The sequence below is a fragment of the Rhinolophus sinicus genome, linkage group LG15 (assembly GCF_036562045.2).
Source record: "Rhinolophus sinicus isolate RSC01 linkage group LG15, ASM3656204v1, whole genome shotgun sequence".
In the NCBI taxonomy this organism is placed as follows: Eukaryota; Metazoa; Chordata; class Mammalia; order Chiroptera; family Rhinolophidae; genus Rhinolophus; species Rhinolophus sinicus.
This window is the reverse complement of record NC_133764.1, coordinates 22,756,955-22,777,886: the sequence shown is the minus strand read 5'-3', so window position 1 is coordinate 22,777,886 and position 20,932 is coordinate 22,756,955. Positions and strand designations below refer to the sequence as shown.

Below are 20,932 nucleotides of genomic sequence, written 5' to 3'. Positions count from 1 at the left end.
AAATTTCCTGCAGAAATCCTAGCAAACACCACCACAGATGTAATAACTAAGAGCATTCTTAGCAATTGGGAAGCCTAACACCTTTCTAAGTGTCAGAGTGGATTAGCTGGTCACAAAGGAAGGTGTGTGACCTAGAAGGTGTCACAAGCGTTTTTGTGTTGATCCCCAGTGCAGGGCAAGCATTTCAAATTTCTATAACATAAAGGCCCTATAATCTTTTTGAAGCTTAAGAACACTAGTCATTAAGGAAAAGGCAACTAGAAGGCATCCTTAATCAGACAAAAATATGTATATGCATTCAAAATACTCAAATTTAAAATAAGCATCCTACCTAGAGTGCTAACTAGTAGCCACAGGAAAAATAAAGCATGGATAACATCCTAATGTAGTGCCACATCTACCTCAAGCACGTCCAGACAAAAATTACATACCAAGCCATAACATTTTTAAAGGCAAAATACAATACCAAAAAAGAAAAGTGCTTATTAATCGCCACTCAAGCAGTAGGGTGAAGCTGCCTGCACAATGCACAGTATGGAAATGAGTAACCTTGGTTACAGTTTCCAAGGACACTGGGCTCTTGGCTAACAAGAGCTGAGGTAAAGCTGAATGTAACACTGAGTCATTTTAATAAACTTGAATAAGGAAAATCAACGCAACGGTATTCCGCACACCCCAAGTCCTTATTGGTGGTGTCTAATAAAACATTTCCAATATTAACCAGATATTACAAGTAATGACTACTTTTCACAGCAAAGGCTTTTTGTTGACATCTGCTGAATTTTCCTACTGCACCTCCCATGGAGTGACTAAACATACCATACGTGCCAAGGCCAGCAGAAAATATACTTAGGCATTTTATCTGAGGCATTCTGGAGTATATCCAGGAATGGAAACCAATCTAGTTATCAGGTGAGCATAATTCAAAAAATTACTGACACAGGCCATTCTTACAGAAGAATAGTCCCTATAGCATTTCCAAAAAATGTCTCAGCAATGTAAATTCTGTCAAACTGGGCGACATTCTTACCGCAAAGGTAGATTTTGCTATGGTCTATTATGGACTGTACAAGACCAATTAGAAGCCGGCTTGAATTCCGGTGCCACGCCAAAACCCTAGGTGCTACTCAGGCTGAACTGGAGCAGAGAGGCCTCAGGAAAAGCCTGCTAGAAACTGGCCCACATGTGTTCCCGACACTCCACCAAGCCCTGTGGAGGGCAAAGGCTGTGAAAGTAACAATCCAGAGACAGCTGTCTCAGTCCTTAGGAGCTGGGGACAGAATCATCTAGAGCAGGGGTGTCCAAACTGCGGCCCACAGGCCAACTGCGGCCCATGATCCATTGTTAATCGGCCCACAGCAAATTCCAAAAATATATTTAGTTTACTTAAATAAACCAGGTGAGGCAATGCATACTTCACCTCAAGTGAGTGGCCCAGCTGTTTGTGTATTTTACCACATATGGCCCTTGGTGAAAAACGTTGAAAAAAGTTTGGACACCCCTGGCCTAGAGCAAAGGAGAAGGAAACACAGATTTATCTCAATAACACCTCTGCATTCTGGTGCAGAACAAGGTGAAGCAGAGCCCCATCAATTGCTGTATAACAAGAACGTTCTGTACCTTTCTTGGAGAAGATGGAGGTAAAAGGTGTATGATGGAACAAAACAGAAGTCCCTCAAGTTCTGTCCTGAAAAGGGAAAAGAATCAAATTAATTATGTAAAGCAGCAATTATATAGGCAAAACCAACTTTTCCAGTTTACAAATAAAAAACTAAGTGTAGGTCAGAGAGCCTAAGTCATACCAAGTGAAACACAAGATTCAAAATCTTTTCATAAAGCACGTAATCCAGAGAAATGTGTGTCCTAGATTGGCATGTTCTTTCCCGGGATAACACAGTACATAACCACCTGGTTTTCTTCTTTTCCCCTGATTTTATGCATTCAGTTTAAGTGACAAAGAAAACTTCCTACACTAAAGGCATGAGCCTTTTCCTTTTATAATTCAGTGCTGTTTTTGAACAATTTTCTTCCACTGCTTCTAAGCTGTGCACTTCTACCATAAATATATATCACACTACTCGCCTCACCAGGCCGAGAACCCCACCTTCTCACCCTGAATTTTCAGGTCTCTCACACAGAACTGCAAAGTCAGGCAGCACTGGTCCCTATGCAGTCGTTTCTCGAAATTTGGACAGAGGCCACTGAAAAGAGATTTCATGCCACTGCCTTTCTAAGTCCTGTCTGAAAAAAATACCATGTTCAGTCTTTGTGAGGCCAAACAGAAGGTTTTCAGCGGAGGCTCCTAAGGGGAAGGATATTCGTTCGTCCTGATATACAAGGATTTGGGCCTCTGTCAAAACAAACATTCTTCTCCACTGCCAAGTGCTCTGCCAGGCATGCTTTGAGAAAAAGTCTTCTTCACAGTTGATAGTTTTAGAAATGAAAGAAAAGAGTAGAGCATTGGTTCAGTTGCGACAGCAGAGTTGGTCAGTCTGCCCTCACCTACCTGCCATTGTCCAATGGAGACAAGCAGAATTTTTTCCATAGAAAGAACATAAATGTAACCACAATTTCCCATTTTTATTCATTTCAGATATGAACACACTTAATGAGGATAAATGCACTCTACTTCACAGGACAGTATGTGTTCTAGATATAAATAAGCACTGGCTCAACACAGTCTTGCCAATTCCAGTCCTATAACAATAATTTATTTTTCTTCAAATGTCAATTCTTCACAGTTTCAATACTGCAGCAGCAAATTATTCCTCAGATAAAGAAAATCGTGGTCCATATTTTAAAACACCTTAAGAGAGCTAGAGATGAGTTGGCGAACTTCTGGTGCCACAAGCAGTTTGGGTAGGGCAATTTTACCTCAAATCCCAAGGCCTGGCAGTGGGAACCACAGGACAAATTTGGGTCGTCTGTAGGAATGATAGAATTTCCACAGCCCCTCGCCCCCCACCTTGTGGAGAATTCTTCATATAGATTCATGGAAGTGAACTTCGCAGTACTTGCATTCTGTTCATTGGTCCCTGTCACTCATGGGTGTGACAAAACAAAACAAAACAAACACACAAAAAAACAAAACCCAGTTGGTATTTCACAGAGTAGCTTTTCAGAGCAAATCAGGCAGGATGAGGCCAGGAGGTTTGGGTTCCACACAGTTGATCCAGAAGTTGGCACAGCTGGCGTGATATTGGTGTCCTCCATAAGCCAGCTTGAAACTGTCTGTTTCTGAGTTGAATGCCTGCCGGAAATAAACAGATACGTGGGGCAAGTCAGCTTCTTCTGCACCTAAGAGCCAATCAGCTACCAGCACATACACTTCTCCAGGTCAGAGGCCGAGGCCAAACTGGCACACACACAAAAGCTGAGCTGAGCAGGTGGCTACAGAAAGTCAAGTAAAGTTTTCAGCTGATAATTAAAAGTATGAAAAAAATCTTTACCATTACACCCAATTTCAGCAAAAGAGGGCAAAGCTTTCATAGAAAAGGTAGACGGAGTCTCTGGGGGGTTGGAGGGAGTGTCATGATATGGGAGATGAAAAGAGCCAAGGGCTGTGGCTGAGTTTATCCCTTCTGCTGAAGGAAGCCCTTCCCCCAGGCTGGCCATTGACTATAATGTAATCGATCCCTTAAGGTTTTGGCTGATTTACAGTCCTATCATGAAAGAAAACAAAAGATTAAAAACTTGGGGTCTAATGCCATGGGGAGCTCATAACTGAACTGACATCATTAAAAAGTCCAATGAGGTACAAGATTTGCAAAAAAAATGAAGATTAAACACCTAAGAATTATTTCCAGATGAGTAATGCTTATAGGTAAGTTACAGCCAGCCAGTCATAACCTGAACCACATCCTGTGGTGTTTTCTAAAGAACTACACGTAAACAAATAAATAAAACTCTAAAACCCAAACGATTTTTTTTTTTTTTTTATAATGGCCAAATCCTGAAGCTCCTTGGTCTCATTCTGTATGCCACTACAACTTTGTCTTCCAGGAGGTGCTCATTCTGTTACTGTTGATTGCGGAGAAAAATAACTGCAACACCAGAAGCCAATCATGAGATACAAGCATGCACACAAGGCCGAAGGGGATCCATACAGACACGTTAGTTGATTAAATCAAACATGGGAACAAAGATGACTCAGTAAAGGATTCATGATTGGAACAGTTCAGGATGGCAGTGGAATCATTTCATTTGCCTTCCACACTCAAATTAAAATGGAGACGCTAAAATAAAGTGTAACTGGTTCATACTTTTTTAGGATGTTCCGCTGCCGGCTTCTCTTCTTTCTGAAATAACGTTGAAACCATGAGGTCAACAAAATTCCCAGAACAGGGCCTCTTGCCTGCAAGCAAATCCTTAGGAGTTTGAACCTTGTCTCTTCACCACCCCACTGCACAGGCTGCTGTGGCCACAATGCAAACAGCACGCTCGCCAGAGGGAAGAACAGCATCCGGTCGTCCCCTCCACAGCTTCCCCACTGCCCTTTGAAAGACTATCCCTGCTCCTGTGATCATATTTCAGGGCTTCATAAAATCCCCACCACCTCTGGGCACAGACCTCGTAGTGAAGAGTAGATGGGGCTGTTCCCCAGGTCATGTCAGGGAAGCGCTTTGCCACCTGAAGCGGGGAGGTGTGGGACTTACCCGGCTCCTGGAGTCCACGTTTAAAAGGCACACCCCACAAGCGAGTTCCTGAGCATTCTTGATCCCCGGCCGTAGCATACAAGAGGAAAAATCCAGTGAATTTTCATCAGGCTGTAAGGACAAGACAGATGGCTAAGAGCCCAGCAATTCCCAATGCTGTCGGCTTCTCTCCCTGACCACTCTTCCCCAACAGGTCCAACAGCAGCGAAGTAAGGAAACTCTCCACTACCACCAGTACAATGATGCAATTTCCCAAACATTTGCTGATTTGCCTTCCACACTCGAAATTAAGATGGAGATGCTAAGATGACGTGTGACTGGTTCCTACCTGATCTGCTGTAGGTACTCGGGATGCTAACATGAGCAAAAACAGTGTCTGTCCTCTGAGAACTAGAGTGGAGGGTGGGGACCCAGGTGGGTATCTGGCAACACAGTGCGACAAGAACAATACTAGGGGTAAGCACCAAGTGCCAGGGCACACGAGGTGTGCGGGCACTTACCCCAAGCCCAGGGGGAAGGAATGTGATGGCACAGAATGCTTCCTACAACGCAGAAACCTGATGAGTATACGCTGGGTGCAAGGGACGGGGTGCATGAGATAGGGCAGGGAAGGATAGTTATTCTATGTAGAACAAGCAGCCCAGGCAAAAGATCAGATATGGGAAGAAATCGAGGGGGTGGGAGCCCGAGGGGGTGGGAGCCAAGCTTATGAAGGGAGGTAGGAGATAAAAATGGAGCATGAGGTCTTGATAGGAATAGGGGGTTGAGACCTCATCCTGGGAAGCTGTGCAGGGTTCTAATGATCATGACAGGACCGGCTTTGTAATATGGACAGATACGTCTGACTGCAGTGTAGCCAATGAATTGAGGGTGGGAATCTTCAAGGTATGGGCCTCAGTTACAAGGCTGTTTTGGCGCTCCAGGAGACAGGTACTAAAGGTCAGAACTAAGGTAGCAACAGTGGGGAACGGAGAGAAGTGGACAAATGAAAGAGCTATTATTAAGGCCGTGGAATCAACAGGCCTGGGTGATCTGTTAGATGTGTGAGGAGGGGAGAGGCTTGGGCAACTGAGGGGATTCACTGTAATAAGGCACAGGAGAGCAGAATCAGATTTGGGGATGGAAGTTGGAGAGAAGAGCTGTCTCGTACAAGCTGAGGTGGAGCTGTCTGTGGGACAGCCAAGTTCTGATGTATAAGCAGGCCTAGTGCTCAAGAATGAGAGATCTGGAAGTCACCAGAGAGAGACAGTGAACATAACAACACTAGTAAGTCAAGCCCTACTTGTGCTAAGCACCACACTAAACTCTTGACGTGCATTATCTAATTTATTCCTTATACCAAATCTATGAAATATGGAGCATGTAGCCCAATGATTAAAAGGGCAGGTTCCAACTTTGGAAAGCTCTTAATTTCTTAAAAATTAAAATATACATCTACTATATGAACTTGCAATTCTACGCCTAGATATTTACCCAAGAGAAATGAAAACATATGTTAACAAAAGTCTTGTATAAAGTGTTCACAGCAGTTCTATTCATATTAGCTCAAACTTGAAAAAGCACGTATCTATAAACAATAAAATGGATTAAAAAAACCATGGTATATTAATACAACGATAAAAGAAATCAAGCTGATACACAGAACATAAATGAATTTTTAAAATATGCTAAGCAAAAGAAGCCCGACACAAGAACATATATATACTACATAACTTCATTTATATTAAAAGGTCTAGAACAGGCACATCTATGGTGATGGAAATCTAGGGAAAATGGATCAGTGGATGTTTTGGAATCAGATCAGGGGATTGACAGGGAAGGCTCATGAGGGAACTTTAGGGGATGAAGAAAATAATCCATATATCAATGGAGTCTGGGCTACACGGCTGTATGCATTTGTCAAAACTGATCCACTATACACTTAAGATCTGTGCATTTCATTGTATGTAAGTTATTCTCAATTAAGAAAAACACTTGAATAACAGAACAAAAAACCCACCAACGCAAGAAAAAACAAATGATTCAGAAGAGCTGGATTCTTAATGTGAATAAGTTTTAAATACAGAGGGTGCCAAAAAAAATGTATACACATTTTAAGAAAGGAAAACTGTCTTAAAATCGTAACACTCAATATATATCAACAAAAGATGAATACAAGTCACATTTGACTTCTGCAATTACAAAGAGGTGCTCAAAGTAGTTACCATCAGCGTCCAGACACTTCTGATTACGGCAAATTACTGCTTCAGCAATGTTGACCAAAGTGTCCACTTGTATACACTTTTTTTGGCACCCTCGGTATATCTAAACCAATTTATTTTGCTTACATATGTACTAGAGCAGAGTTTCTCAAACTTGGCATTTTAACCTAGAGAATTCTTTGTTATGGGGCCTGTTTTCTGCATTGTAGGATGTTTACCAGGCTCCCTGGCCAATTTGGGGGCAAAATAGCCCCCCTCTCTCACCATTAAGAACTGACTTTCCAAAGAGAAAAAAGTATGCACACACACACACATACAAATACATATATATACACACAAACACACGTACATAAGTTTATTATAAATTTTACTGATATAAGGTGTACTGCACAATTTGCAAATAATAAAACATACAATCATCTTTGTTGCAAATTCTATATAGTTGCTTGATTCTCACAGAACACTTTCTTCGGGAATTTCAGCCCAACTCTTGCGTCCATAGCAACCTATGCTCGTTTTCACGCAAGAGTGTAGTTCTGATGTGAATGTTGGTTGATGTTTTCATGTTAAGGACTAAAACTAAAGTGAAACAGCAAAGACATGTTTCAGAATTTCACTCGTCAGTCAAATACGCAATGTCATTCTTTGCTGAATCAGGTAGTAGTTCTCAAATACTGGAGAAAGCTTCCTCAACTTTTTATTCTAGTCACAGTATAATGGCCACAGACACAGCACACTTTTAAGCTTAATCTGCATTATTAACATTTTCTGTCTAACCTTCTCAAGTCTAGACAGTCAACAAATCAAGCCCGGATTTGTAGTATTTGCTTATTTCCATGGTATAAATACTCCCAGCATGGTTGATTTCAAGCTACCAATGTGATGTCACTGAACACGGAGCTGGAAGAGACACGTGCAGTCCCATCATACAGTATGTCCACATATGGATGTAACAGACTAGGGTGACCGACGTCCTGGCTTGTGCAAGACTGCTCTGAGGAAATTCCTCGGTCCTGAGCAAACCGAGACAGTTGGTCATCCTAGGACAGACAGAAAAACCTCAAAAACTAAAAACTAAGCAGATGGGAAAGGAAGTAAAGACGGGAGGGAGACGCTAGGAACCAAGTGGAGGCTCAAACGATTGTCCTGTCTTGAGAACCAGAAACAAGAGCAGTGTAGGACAGGAGTGAGAAAGTTGGAGGGTTACCAATTTGGGCTCTGAAAGATGTGTGAACTGAAGATTGCACAGGTACCGCAGTTGGATGTGGTAACACAGTGCAGTGTGGTCATGGAATGGGTGGCTGAAGTGAAATGGAGACCAGAGTCCTGTAGTCCTGCAGTCAAAGATCTGGGAGGCTGGCGTGTAGCTGGTTTGTCCCCATGGATATGGAGGTGACCTAGGATCATGGCAAATTCCTGCCAAGTAATAGCTACCTTTTCTGTAGTTATTTTAGGCTGAACCACTGAGGAGTTCCTACACTGTTTTGTATTTGCAAAATTGTATTATTCTTCTCCAGAAAGAAAAAGGCTCTTACCTAGAAAAATGTATAGATTATATATGATGCTTCCCCAACCCTTTCTAATTTGAAACAATGTACCAGCTCTATAAACCTTTCTTAATCTAACCTGAGCTGAATCCATTCAAACTTCACCTGAGGATGGAAGGATAGACAGTTCTCAAAGAAGAAACAGGAAGGCGATGTTTCAACTGCATGCACGAAGAGTCTGATCTAGGTGATTGCAATAACCCTATGTGGCCTTGGCCACGCCACAGGATGGTTTTTCTTTTCTTTTTCAGTGCAGTCATGGACACGTTGGTTAAACCTAGCAGCAGGAGTGACTATCATTTGTTTGCTGTCCAATTCTGTCATCTGTAAAATGGTAACAATTTCATTTGCCCTCCTTCCCTCCCCCAGTTGGTGTTGGGGCCCTCAGAGATATAGAAAAAGTGTTCCAGAAAGGACAAAATAGTCTAAATGATGATCACAATTACTCACTTTGACAAATAAAGCCCAATGAGCTTTTTGAAGAGGTTAAAGACATAGTAGGGCACATCTATAAGCTACACTATAGGTATTTATACAGATGTTACTGAATAAGGACTATTTTTCAGAAATAATTAGAATCTGGGAAAACTGTGAATCTTAAAATCAAACTAATAAAAGCCCTTTAATATCTGTTTACCAAAAGCAGAAGAGAAGCAAATGAAAAGGTCATGTTGTAATGCCAGTGAAAATTTTAAGGCTCTGCATAAATTGCCCTGTGGTCAAGTTAATCTTTCAAATGATAAAATTAACCTGTATAAATACACATCTATAAGCAGGGGGATTGCTGTAGTACTCAGTGTGACACCTATCAATGGCCGTAATTCCATAAGAAGGTATGCCCTCTACAGGCCACCTTAAATTAAACACCATTCACTTTAATTGGTAAGTATTTCATGCACTTAATAAAGATTTTAAAAAAAAAGTTATTTTATACATTGACAAGTCCCAGAGCCAGACTGGGACATATAATCCTGAATCTTTAGCCAATGACAAATTGCTAACGTGATGTCCAAGAAAATCGCTATGAAGGAAGGAGACTTTAGTAGTAATTAGTGTTCTTCACCAATATTCTCCTTCTCCTTCTTCTGGACAGAAGGTAGGACGGACCTTCCCTCGTCCCTTAAATGAAGCATGGCCATGTAACTTGCCATGGCCAAGACTATGAGCATAAGTCACTGCTGGAAGGAACCCTTTAAGACCAATGTGCTAGTTGTCCCGTTCCCTCGACCCCCCATGGTGACCAGCTATGTTCCCTTTGGTGAAGGCTGTTAATCTAGGGCCCTGAGGGAGAAGTCATGGCTCAGAGACCCCTCCAACTTGAGATGGGCGTGTAGCAGGAACAAGAAACAAAGCTTTGCTGTTTCACATCGGAAGGTAGGTTGGGAGGATTTGGTTTCTTACCACAGCATAACCTAGCCTAATTTGACTGATATAAAGAGTGATGCAGACAGAGGTTCCACAAGCAATCTAGACTTTGATTTTGGTTACAATAGCCATTCTTGGCTACGACGTTTTGTGCAATTTTTCCTATTGCTACCATAACAAATTAGCACGAATTTAGTTGCTTAAAACAACATAAATTTATTCTCTTACAGTGCTGGAGGTCAGAATTCTAAAATGGGTTGGCAACACTGCAATTCTGGAAATTCTAGGGGACAAGCTGTATCTTTGCTTTTTTTCATTTCTAGAGCCTGCCTGCATATTCCTTGGATCATGGTCCCATCTTCCATCTTCAAAGCCAATAATGTAGCATCTGCCAATCTTTCTCTCTCTACTTCGATTGTCATATCACTTTTTCTCATTCTCAGTATTCTGCCTTCCTCTTATAAGGATCTTTGTGATGACACTGGACCCACCTGGATAATTCAGTATAAGTTCCCCATTTAAAGACCCTTACTCACACCTGCAAAGTCCTTTTTACCATATAAAGTAACAAATTCATACTGTTTCCCCGAAAATAAGACCTAGCTGGACAATCAGCTCTAATGTGTCTTTTGCAGCAAAAATTAAATATAAGACCCGGTATTATATTAATTATATTATATTATAATAGTCTTATAGTAAAATAAAACCGGGTCTTATATTAATTTTTGCTCCAAAAGACACATTAGAGCTGATTGTCCGACTAGGTCTTATTTTCGGGGAAACACGGTAGGCTCCAGGGATTAGGATGGGGACATATTTGGCAGCGGTGGGCAGGAGCAGGGGGCATTAGTCTACCAACCATAGCCACCTTCTGTCAGCTGAGGATAGCCATGCAAAGACATGAAGATTCTGTCTCTAAAACACTGTGCAGACTGGCAAGATGACAAAAATGCTATCATTATTAAAAATAAACTGTTCTCCTGATAAGCCACAGGAAGTCAGTACTCTGAAATTCATTGCTTATTTCACATTGAAAAGAAGCACGAAAGAATTTGTATTATACTCAGGATAATCATGGGATCAAAGAGCCTGTGTGATTTTCAATTCGCTAGAAGCCAGGAGAGTAACAGCCCTGTCTTCTTTTTGTAGATTTTATACGGCAAAGATGGATTCGTTTTGTTTTCCAGGGCTGAGTCTTTCTTTGTTCTCAACCTACTAAATTTCAACCCACATACACGAGATAAAACCTTAGCTAACAATTCACTCACTTCACTAAAACGGATGATTTTTACCTCGGAGTTCCTGCAGTCTGTGCTCAGAGATGTGCTTCTACCACAAGAGGGAGTTTGAGTCCGTGGATAAAGAGGGTATTAAAAGGAAAGGGGAATATAAAACTTTGCTAGTGTAACTTTCAGCTTAAGTAAATATTAAGGAAGCACAATGTGGAGGTGAAGACTGCACTCATCTTCCCATAGCCCAGGCGTCACTCGTGCGATGCCGCACTACGTGACTGCCTTGACTGGAGAAAAGGAATGCAGCCATCTTTTGACGGGAATACTTCCTTGGAGCCTTCAGGGGAAGAAACAAGTCTTTTTTTAGCATCTTACAGTTGGGACTCACATGGCAGGAAGAAGAAAGGATTTTTAAACAATCATGTGCATTCAAATTCCAGATTTGTCAGTTTTAGGCAAGTTTCATCTCTGAGCCCCAATTTCTTCACCTTTAAAAACGGGGGTTATATTACTGACCTCATGAGATTAATACCAGCATTAAATGAGAACAAAAGCACGTAGCACAAGACATGGCAGGTTCTAGGTGCAAAACACCTAGATGTGACTATGATATTCGTAGATTGAAATCCAAGAGCTGACAGTGGCAATTTGGTTCATTAAGGAATTTTAAATTCTACCTAAAATGAAGCAATGGTGTAAAGAGTTAAGGTTCCTATATAACCTCAATCATGCCTCTTATCCTAGTAATGATTTCTCTGCTTTGAGCCTCTAATTCAGAGTCCTTGGAGTTTGTGTACTTTTTTTTCCAAGTGAATTGAACTACATAGATGCTGGTTTGTATCATTTATGTTTATGTATCTGTTTTTAGATTAATAGCTTCTTCATGACAATTCATACCTTATACTTCCTCTGTAGAATGTATACTATTCTTCACGCAGTAGGCAATTCAAGTAAGTTTTAGACCAAGGACCTACCAGTTATCAAGAGGAAATGACATGGTATAATCAGGAAATATATCTGAGCAGAGAATGATTGTTCTTCTGTTACAGCTAACCTGGTGAAGAAAAGCAATTTTAACTGTGAAAGCATGGGTGCTTAGGGAAAAGAATCTTCAGTGGTGTCCATGTACAGCTTGCAGTGCACTCCTGTGTTGTCTCGTTGCAGACTAATTAATACCTATACTCTCACCTGGTGTCTAAAAAATGTCAGATAAACTCACTCACTCTCTAGGCAGGGATGCTGGAAATGGGGGTTCGTAATGGGAGTGTGCAGGAGAGAGCACGAAGGCCTGGCCACTCGCCTCACTGACCTCACATTTTGCCACACTGAGGGATTCAGAATCACCGTATGTAAACAGGACAACACTTCCCAGGTGAGAGAGGTGACCAAACTCAATAGGCTTTCTTCAAAATCACAAAATCAAATTCCATGGCGTCTTTAAAAAGGCTTGAACAAAACACATATTTTAACAAACAAACAAAAAAAAACAAAAAAAAAGAAAGAAAGGGGAGGGGAGGAGGGAAGGGGAGAGGGAAAGAAAGGAAGACAGACCAGCTAGGAGGGGTGATCAGAGTCTAGAAGACAAGCCTTTCTCCTGAGCAGCTGTAGCATCATGGGAGCCTGGAAGTTTGGGAAGATGTACAAAGATGAAGCTGGCTTCCACCTCACCGGTGACAGCAGCTACCCTGAGAAGTAAACACCCAACAACCCTAGCCAGGATTCTCCCCAATTATCCTTTGCCCCAAATTACAAAGAACTAACACATAACGAGCTTGGTCTTTTGTGATGCCTTTTCTTCAAAGAGCTATGGCAAGGAGACATGCTTTGCCATCTCAGCCATCTTTTCCTAACAGCACCAGAGAAGAGAATACGCTCGCAGATGGGTGGCTGATTTGAGGATTTGTATAGAAATCAAGTTTCAAAGTGTTAATTTCGATGAGAAATTGACTGTCACCAAACAAAGAACCTTAAAAGCTAAGGAAAGTGGGAGACTTTTAAGCTACTCTATAGTCCTGGGATATAAATCAGGGAAAAGAACTTGACTGTTAGACTCCTGGTGTTTCATCTCATTAACCTTGATGCTAAATAACAACCCACTATCTCCAAAAAGGTTTTGCCCATTTCTGGTTTTACCCACTCAGCCTGCTCATTTCAAGGATGCACAAGACTGGAGTGGTTGAAAAAGCAGACTTCTGACTTTCAGACTGAATATGGGTCTCACCCATCTCTCTGTGCCCCAGTTTCTTCATCTGTAAAAGGGGAAGAATAATACCCTCAAGACTTTTGTGAGTATTAAGTAAATTACAGCCATATAACGAGTGGAGAATGGGGTCTAGCACATGGCAAGCCCTCACTAGAAGTTGGCTAATGGTGATGATGATGTTCAGGCTTAATCTGGTTCATATTAACACAAGGTTAGGAAGCAGACGGTGGGTGAATTAGGAGAAATCCAGACACACATTGATCGTGAGACACAGTTCCCTGGCCAATGCTGGTATTATGAGCCTTGCGCTGCTATCCCCCCCCCCCCCCCCCCCCCCGCGCCCACGGGTTAAGCGGCAGCCCAGCTCCAGGGAGAGCCGTTGTTCACAATCTTAGCTGTAGAGGGTGCAGCCCACCTGCCCATGTGGGAATTGAACCAGCGACCTGGCGTTAGGAGCACTGCACTCTAACCACCTGAGCCACCGGGCCAGACCAATCGTGAGATTTCTAATGCTTGGTCCTAGATAACGTTTTTCACATAAATACGTGGAACAAATAGGTTTGGAGCTAAGACCTGACCTTGTAAGACTGGTTAGAGAGGCTCTGATGAACTGCAGCGTTAACGATGCAAAGGTAACACACTGAACTCCATGATAAACTGGTAACAAACACAGCCTTCTCCAACCCACAGCCTCACAGGCACCCTCACATACATCACTAACGAACCAACTTCATTCGCAGCTGAAGCTTAGAAATATTTTTAAAACCCAGAGGTTCATCACTCAAACATAACCCTATTACCATTTTGTCAAATTTTCTTCCGGCCCTGTAGAAACCATTCTGTGTTATTTCAAACTTTATGCTCCTTTAAAAAATGGCTGCATGACACCCTAGTATGAAGAATCACACAATTTACTTGACTAATCCTCTAGATTTGGACTTTTAGGATATTTCCAATTTTTCACTTTTACAAAGAACAACTTGTGCATTTAACTTGCTTCTTTTTGAGAGTCTGCATTTATAACTATTGCCTTAGGAAGTTTTCCTAGAAGTGGAATTCCTGGAAGTCAACCATTCCGAATGTCTGTATGCCCTTTAAATCACTCAACTTTCACTGGGTATTTATGCAGTGCCTGGCACCGTGCTCAGATCGAGAACAAAAGATGAACAAAATATCGTGTTGGTTCTTGTCCTCAAGGAGTTCACGGGCAGCGGGAAAGCATATTGCCAAACAACTTTTCCATAGGGTGGTACAAATCTGTATTTCCTAATCAATTTCCTAAGGAACAGTGCCCATTTTATTACATCAACACTATCAGATTCAAATAAACCAAACACAAACTGGGCTTACTAGTAGGTAAAAAATGAAATCTTTTAATTTGAATTAATATTTACTGATTAGCTGTGTCTCCCCCTTTATGAATCTCTTCATGTTTTTGCTGATTTTACTGGCATGTTGGTATATTTCTCATTGATTTGTATGTTTTCTTGACAGAGCAAAGACATGAGCCGACCATCAGTATGTATTGCCACACCTTTTCCTGGTTTACCAGTTAGTCTATTTTTTCCACACTTAGAATGACTTTCACTAATTTGTACTTGGAGCTATTCCATTTGGCCTATATTGAGAAATTTTGTAAGAAACTACTCAATGAAACCTGAAAGGATATTTGAAGATATTAAGTTAGTTTCCTTTAGAGCCCAGAAAAGAAGTTTTTGGTATCAGGAATAATTATGCTTCTCCTGAGTAGTGGGTTTATTTTCATGTTATGAACGCAGTCAGACAAGGAAATGATCGTGTCTTCTTTACATCAGCTGCAAGAAAGGGTCAAGTCCACTGTGCAGCTCACCACTAGCAAATGCAGGCACATTCAAAGCACACATTTTTGTACTTCAGCCCTGGCTTCCCCACTGACATTTTCCCTATCCATTTATTTAAAAAATTTAAACCAGTTATTAAAATTATGAGATACAAAAATGTATTAGATATAAAGGAAAAGTCCCACCAAACACTGTGTTAAGAGCACAAAGAAAAAAAGGACACAGTCTGGCTGTTAGGAAGCTGACAAGCTAGTGGGCAAGAAACAAGTAAACACACAATTTTCAGCAAGTGTGAAAGTGCTCTGCTAGAGAAAAAGGCGCCCTGGACACAGACAGGAAGGGCATCTCATTCAGACGAAGGGCTGTTTGGAATGACTTCTGGGGGAAAAGATGCAGAGTCCAGAGGGAAAAGCAGTCTAACAGAGAAAGAGGCAAAGGCAGTCCAAGTGATGGAAAAGACCTTACATATACTGAGCTAAGGAATTTAAACTTGATTTTGAAGACCACGGAGAGCCCACTGCAGGATTTTAAATGGGATTTAAATGACCTGATCAGATTTGCATTTTAGAAAGAAATGTCTAGTGGTGGTGTGCAAATCAGATTGATTTCTGGAAGTATTATATTTCATATCACCAAATAAACATAATTTTATCCTTCAAATATTTATATTTCATTTCTTATTGTATTGGCCAGAGCAGTATTTTTAAAAAATAATTACCCAAACTGTATGATTTTAGGTTATAAATTGAAAAATTGTCCAAGGGAACAAAATAAGAGATTTTGGAAATGATTTAAACTCCTTAAGAACTTAATATTAAAAACCAGAAGCAACATAACAATGGGGAGAGGATTTGCTATTTAAGATGTGTTGTTGGACTCGCTGGATATATCAGTACAGCACAATAAGAGCTGCTTCCTACCACACTGCTGCAATCTCCTTAGGATGAGTCATATAGTTAAACGGAAGAAAAAAATGAAAATGGAATAGCATATTTATTCCAGCTGTGGAAGGAAGATACGTTTCTGAGTATTGTGAAATAAAGGATATTATCAGAGACAAACTGAGTAGGTATGAATATTTTAGAAATAAAATAGTTTTGCTCAATAAAATGTAAAAAACGGGAGGAAGAAACAGAAGAGGAAAATAATAACTGATATAAGCTTACCAGCATATATATGTGTGTACATACGTGTGTATAAATCTATTACAAATGTGAAATAGGTATGGTCAAAAGAAACAGGTGATCAGTTTACACATAAAGGAAATAATAGTAAATTATCATTTGGAACATTGGATAGCCTCTCAGGAAATGAAAGAAATGTAGAAAACACCTTTAGGGAATCAGTTACACACTTGTTAAATTAAGAAATTGACAAAGAAAGCTAGAACACAATGTAAAGAAGTGAATACTGATGTATTGCTAGTAGCACTGTCAGCTAGTTCAAGCTCTCTGGAAAACCATATAATAAATGCAGCAACAGCTATATATGCATGAATACATTTATATGTGCAATCATACACTCGGACCTCATCAATGCATTTGGAAGAACTACATTCCCCAAAGGGAAAATAGCTATTTATTTAAAGATATTCAGAGTAGAACTATTCATAACTGGAAAAAATGAAAATAATCCAAGAACCGAAAGAGGTAAAAAGGGTAAACGAACCGTAGGAGAGCAACAAAATGTACCACACAGTTTTTTAAAAGGATACACATATGGGGACATAAATAACTAGAAGTGCAAAGAAAGCAACTCAAACCAATGCTTTGCAAAACATGCACGTATGTATGTGAATTCAGAAGGTCTGTAGGTAAGAGTGAATGTTTTCCTACACTCTTTATCTCATTTAGGTACAACAGGCCTGGAGGTGGGCCAGAAGCCAACCTGGTGCCACTCAACTAACCGCACAAGTGTTCTCTCCTTCCTTTAACATAACACAGTACAGTCGGCACCTTCATCTTCCAAAGTGCCATCATAGGAACAGACTCTCTGCTTTACAACTTTGGTTTCTGGAAAGGAAAGCAACTACTGAACCATCTGATAGGCTTACCGTGAGTGTGGCGAGTGACATGAAGCCGATTAAGTTATTCCATACTTTATCAATGTCCTTCAGCAACTGCTGGAGTTTCTCGCTGCACACTGCAGTGGCTTTTATCCCCAGCTCAACACGTCTGGTTACCCTGTACACCTCAACAACACCTGACAGGGTGAGAGAAGAGAGTTAGGTGCTGGAAGTATAAAGAAAGGATGAGCAAGACAAGGCCCATTACTGCTTGCTGATCTCTTAGTTGGAAGTAAGGACTGTATCTGGACAGAGGTGAGCTTACTATTCCCTGGGACCAATCCACCTCTCAATGCTTCAGCATAACTGACTGGTAAGAGCAGACTCTCGAGCTACACTGCCTGGGTTCAAATCCCAGCTCTGTCACTTACTGTGTAATGTTGGATAAATCACATAAACTCTCTATGCCTCAGTTTCCTCATCTATAAAACTGGGATAATAGTAGCACCTCCTCAAAGGATGGCTGAGAGGATTAAACGGGTTGGTACAAAAGGCTTATTTAGAACAGTGCCCGTAGAACAGTAGGCATTATACAAATATTGGCTCTTTTTTTCTGGCTTCTTTATGAGTCCATCTGTTTGAATTTGGGAAATACCGTTAAACTCACTGAAAATGGGCATTTTAAAAGTTTAAAAGGATCTGAATGTCAATATCATCACAAAGTAATTAAGAAATATCTCTTTCCTCTGAATGCCCAAGGATTCACAGACTCTGTGGTTTCATGTTTTATATACTTAACAGGATACAGAACTGTTCTTTTCTTACTCTTCAAGCAAGGAAGACAGGCGCCATGTATCTCTACATTCTAAGGACAGCCACCAGACACACCCCACCCTCACCCTCACCCCAGCTTCCATGAGAACCCTAGGGGGTCCTCGGAGTGGTACAGCACCGGCCCTGTGTACAGATGGCACCATGGCTTTTCCTCTTCCTTTCCCAGGGGAAGGGTAGGAATTACCACCCACCCTAAGCCAAGTGAGGGGGCTTCTAAGACAATCTTTCACAGATACTAGGAGACCTATTAGAAAGAAAGACAGGCACCCCATTACCTGATGAACACCTGTTTATGCAGAATTGTGCCTGTCTGGGTGGGAAAGAGGAAGTAAAGGGAGGTGGTGGAGTAAAGGAGAGACCACATCCCTTCACTGTCCATTCATCCAGCAAATATTTTTCGGTGACTACTGTGCGCCAGGCACTAGCCTAGGTGCTGGAGGCCCAGCAGTGCACAAAACAGGCCCAAATCCCTCCCCTCTTGGAGGTTTATTCTAGTGGAGGGAGACAGACAATAAATAAGAACACAAGCAAAACACGTAAGATATTAAAGGTGATAAGGCTCGGGAGAAAATCAAGCAGGGAAAGGGACAGGAAGTGCCAAGGTGGGGAGGGGATGCAGATAGTAAGGCAGGCCAGGGAAGAACTCATTAGAAGGGGACATTTGAGCAAAGATCTGAAAAAGATTAGGGTTCAGTGCATGCGGGCCACGCCTGAGCTTGGGGAGGGGAGGAACACTGAACCGGCCAGAGACGGAGGTTTCAGGTTGGAATGGGGTGTTCAATAGCTGAAGGTGACCAGGGAGCTAAGGAATCTGTGATGTCCTGCAGGGGTAGAGAGGAAGACTCACGAGTACGTAAGGCACCACTTGGACATCCAGTGATTTCATTTTAATGCCTCACCGAGTTCAGACTCAAAGAAACCAGTGACACAGATGTAATTTTACATCGTTGCTATCACGTTATAACAAGGACTGGAAACCTGGACCACAGACACCTAGTAGTTGTTACTTCAGTCTCTTATCTACAAATGCAGATGCTACTTAGTCACATGTAGCTCAAGAGACCAAAATTAAACTAACATAAGGGAAAACGGAAAATATTTCAAAGTGTCATGACTTTGAATAAGTAAAATATAAAAGAACATACCTAATAAATATTCCATGCCTTGAGCCGACTGAATCACTTCTGTGCACACAGAACTACTACTGATTCCATTTAAGGTATCATTTGCTTTCTTAATGACCTACAAGAAATGAAATCACATCACCTTATATAATCAAGAAAAATCACTGCAAATCAATTTATTATTAGTAGAAAACCCAATGGAAAACCCAGGAGGTGTGAAAAAGTATGACTAATTGATGTATGTAGATGACTATGCTGAAACAAATCTGAGAATTTAATTTTAATCTTGAAGAAACAATTCTCCGTTTCTTTGGAAGAGAAAAGATAGAGGTTCTTTAGCTTAAGTATTATTTTAATTTAGACAGAGCTAATGATATTATTTTGTTATTTCTTAAACTCAGTGACAGACAAGGCCCAGCTCACACATGAGCTAGTGCTACTACAAATGTGAAAGAAGCCTCCCTTAAGATGCATGATTTTCCACAGAGCTTGACTCTGCACACGGCCATCTAGGTAGGGCTCCCTTCCAGTTTGACTCTGTCCATTCAAGTGAACCAAGAGGGCAAAATGACACAGGACAGCACTTACATAGAAGTCAGTGCCACGCAAGTGACATACTCACATCTAGGGCACTCCCCAGGCATCTCTGCCATTCATATGCGTATCTCTCATTCTCCTGTGAATTTTATAAAAAGAACTGGGTTAAAAGGGCAAGTCTGGAAACCTCTATAACTGTCAATTTAGAGAGCACTGGCAGACTTTCTTTTTTATTAAAATCACTCTAGTTCAAGCACAGTTTATCTTATGAACCTACTAATGTCTATTTACAATGACTAATAAATGAAACTTCCAAGCACCTGACTTGTGCATTTGAGGGACGTGTTTCGTAGCAGCTTCCCTCTGCAAATGTTGCCTCATTTGTTCTAGTGATACTCAGCACATAGGTGTCTAGTACAAGAGCCCATACCGAACCACCAGCTTTCCACAGTTATGATGTTGTGTATATGTGGTGTGTGTACGTCCACGTGTGTGTGTATGCACACGTGTATGACAATGGGCATAGGGAAGAGGAGGGCTCAGAGTGTTGGCTACAGAAGGAAGACAGCCTGGGATTAAGATGCCGCGAACATAAACAGAAGATTCAGAACATTTGCTATAGCGATAAATTCTAAGCGCTCCAAAAGAATTCCCTTAAACACATCCCTCCTTGTGAAGTCCCATGAATAATTTCAGTTGTAAGGTCACTAACTACTTTCAGTGGATGCCCCATCTAGGAGGTATTTTTCATCCACAGCGAATGTCACTATTCTCTCACTTTATGTCTGGTGCCTTGTGACTTTCTGCCCCTCGTATGCCTATGTGAAAGCGGCAAGCCTTTTCCTTGGGGCCCTCCGTGCCCAGCTGGTCTTTCACCTGCCCTCTGTGGAAAACTATGCCACTCACCTCCACCTCTCCTGTCAGATCCTTGTACTTGTCACGGATGACAGGCAGAGCGGGCTTCTCACTCAGCGTGTTGGAACGGTCTCTGAAAGGCTGCTCCGAAGCCGGAGAAGGAGAAGAACGGCTTATTTCTTTATCACCAAGGCTCCAGCTCCTCTTGTGTGATCCTAGGAGAAGGGGACAGCATAGTTAAAGGTTGTGATGACTCGGACTGCCTCTTCCTTGCTACGGGACCCTCTTCTTTAGATGTTTATGTCATGAGGCATTCAGAAACACCATACTCATTCATTCTGTCTGGCAAGCTACATGCTGAATCCTTCCCATCGTTCTCTCCTGCTTGGTTTTCCTGCCTTTAATTTTCTCCATTACTCTTACCTGATCTATCATAATTCTTCCATAATTCTAAGTGCAGAGTCACTGGAGTCTGGAGGACTAAAGTGTCTTTCTAAATATCAGTGCGTAAGAGTTGTGTTGTTTTTCCAGTTATTAGTTATAGATTTATACTA

General features: G+C 41.4%; 1 protein-coding gene across 15 annotated transcripts in view; it reads right to left on the bottom strand.

The window, feature by feature from the left end:
- Nucleotides 1-2,561: 2,561 nt before the first annotated feature.
- Nucleotides 2,562-20,932, bottom strand: part of SYNRG (synergin gamma) — a 67,197-nt gene continuing 48,826 nt past the window's right edge. For 10 of the 15 annotated variants that reach the window (XM_019732530.2, XM_019732533.2, XM_019732534.2 and 7 more), the window contains 7 exons: nucleotides 20,430-20,593; nucleotides 19,609-19,662; nucleotides 19,008-19,104; nucleotides 17,077-17,225; nucleotides 4,656-4,766; nucleotides 4,263-4,298; nucleotides 2,562-3,250 (listed from right to left, as the gene is read on the bottom strand). In XM_019732530.2, coding sequence (XP_019588089.2) covers nucleotides 3,119-3,250; nucleotides 4,263-4,298; nucleotides 4,656-4,766; nucleotides 17,077-17,225; nucleotides 19,008-19,104; nucleotides 19,609-19,662; nucleotides 20,430-20,593 — 743 coding nt within the window. In that variant the 3' untranslated portion in view covers nucleotides 2,562-3,118. The remainder of the gene's footprint in view (nucleotides 3,251-4,262; nucleotides 4,299-4,655; nucleotides 4,767-17,076; nucleotides 17,226-19,007; nucleotides 19,105-19,608; nucleotides 19,663-20,429; nucleotides 20,594-20,932) is intronic. The other 5 variants (XM_019732532.2, XM_074320155.1, XM_074320158.1 and 2 more) reach the window with 1 other exon arrangement.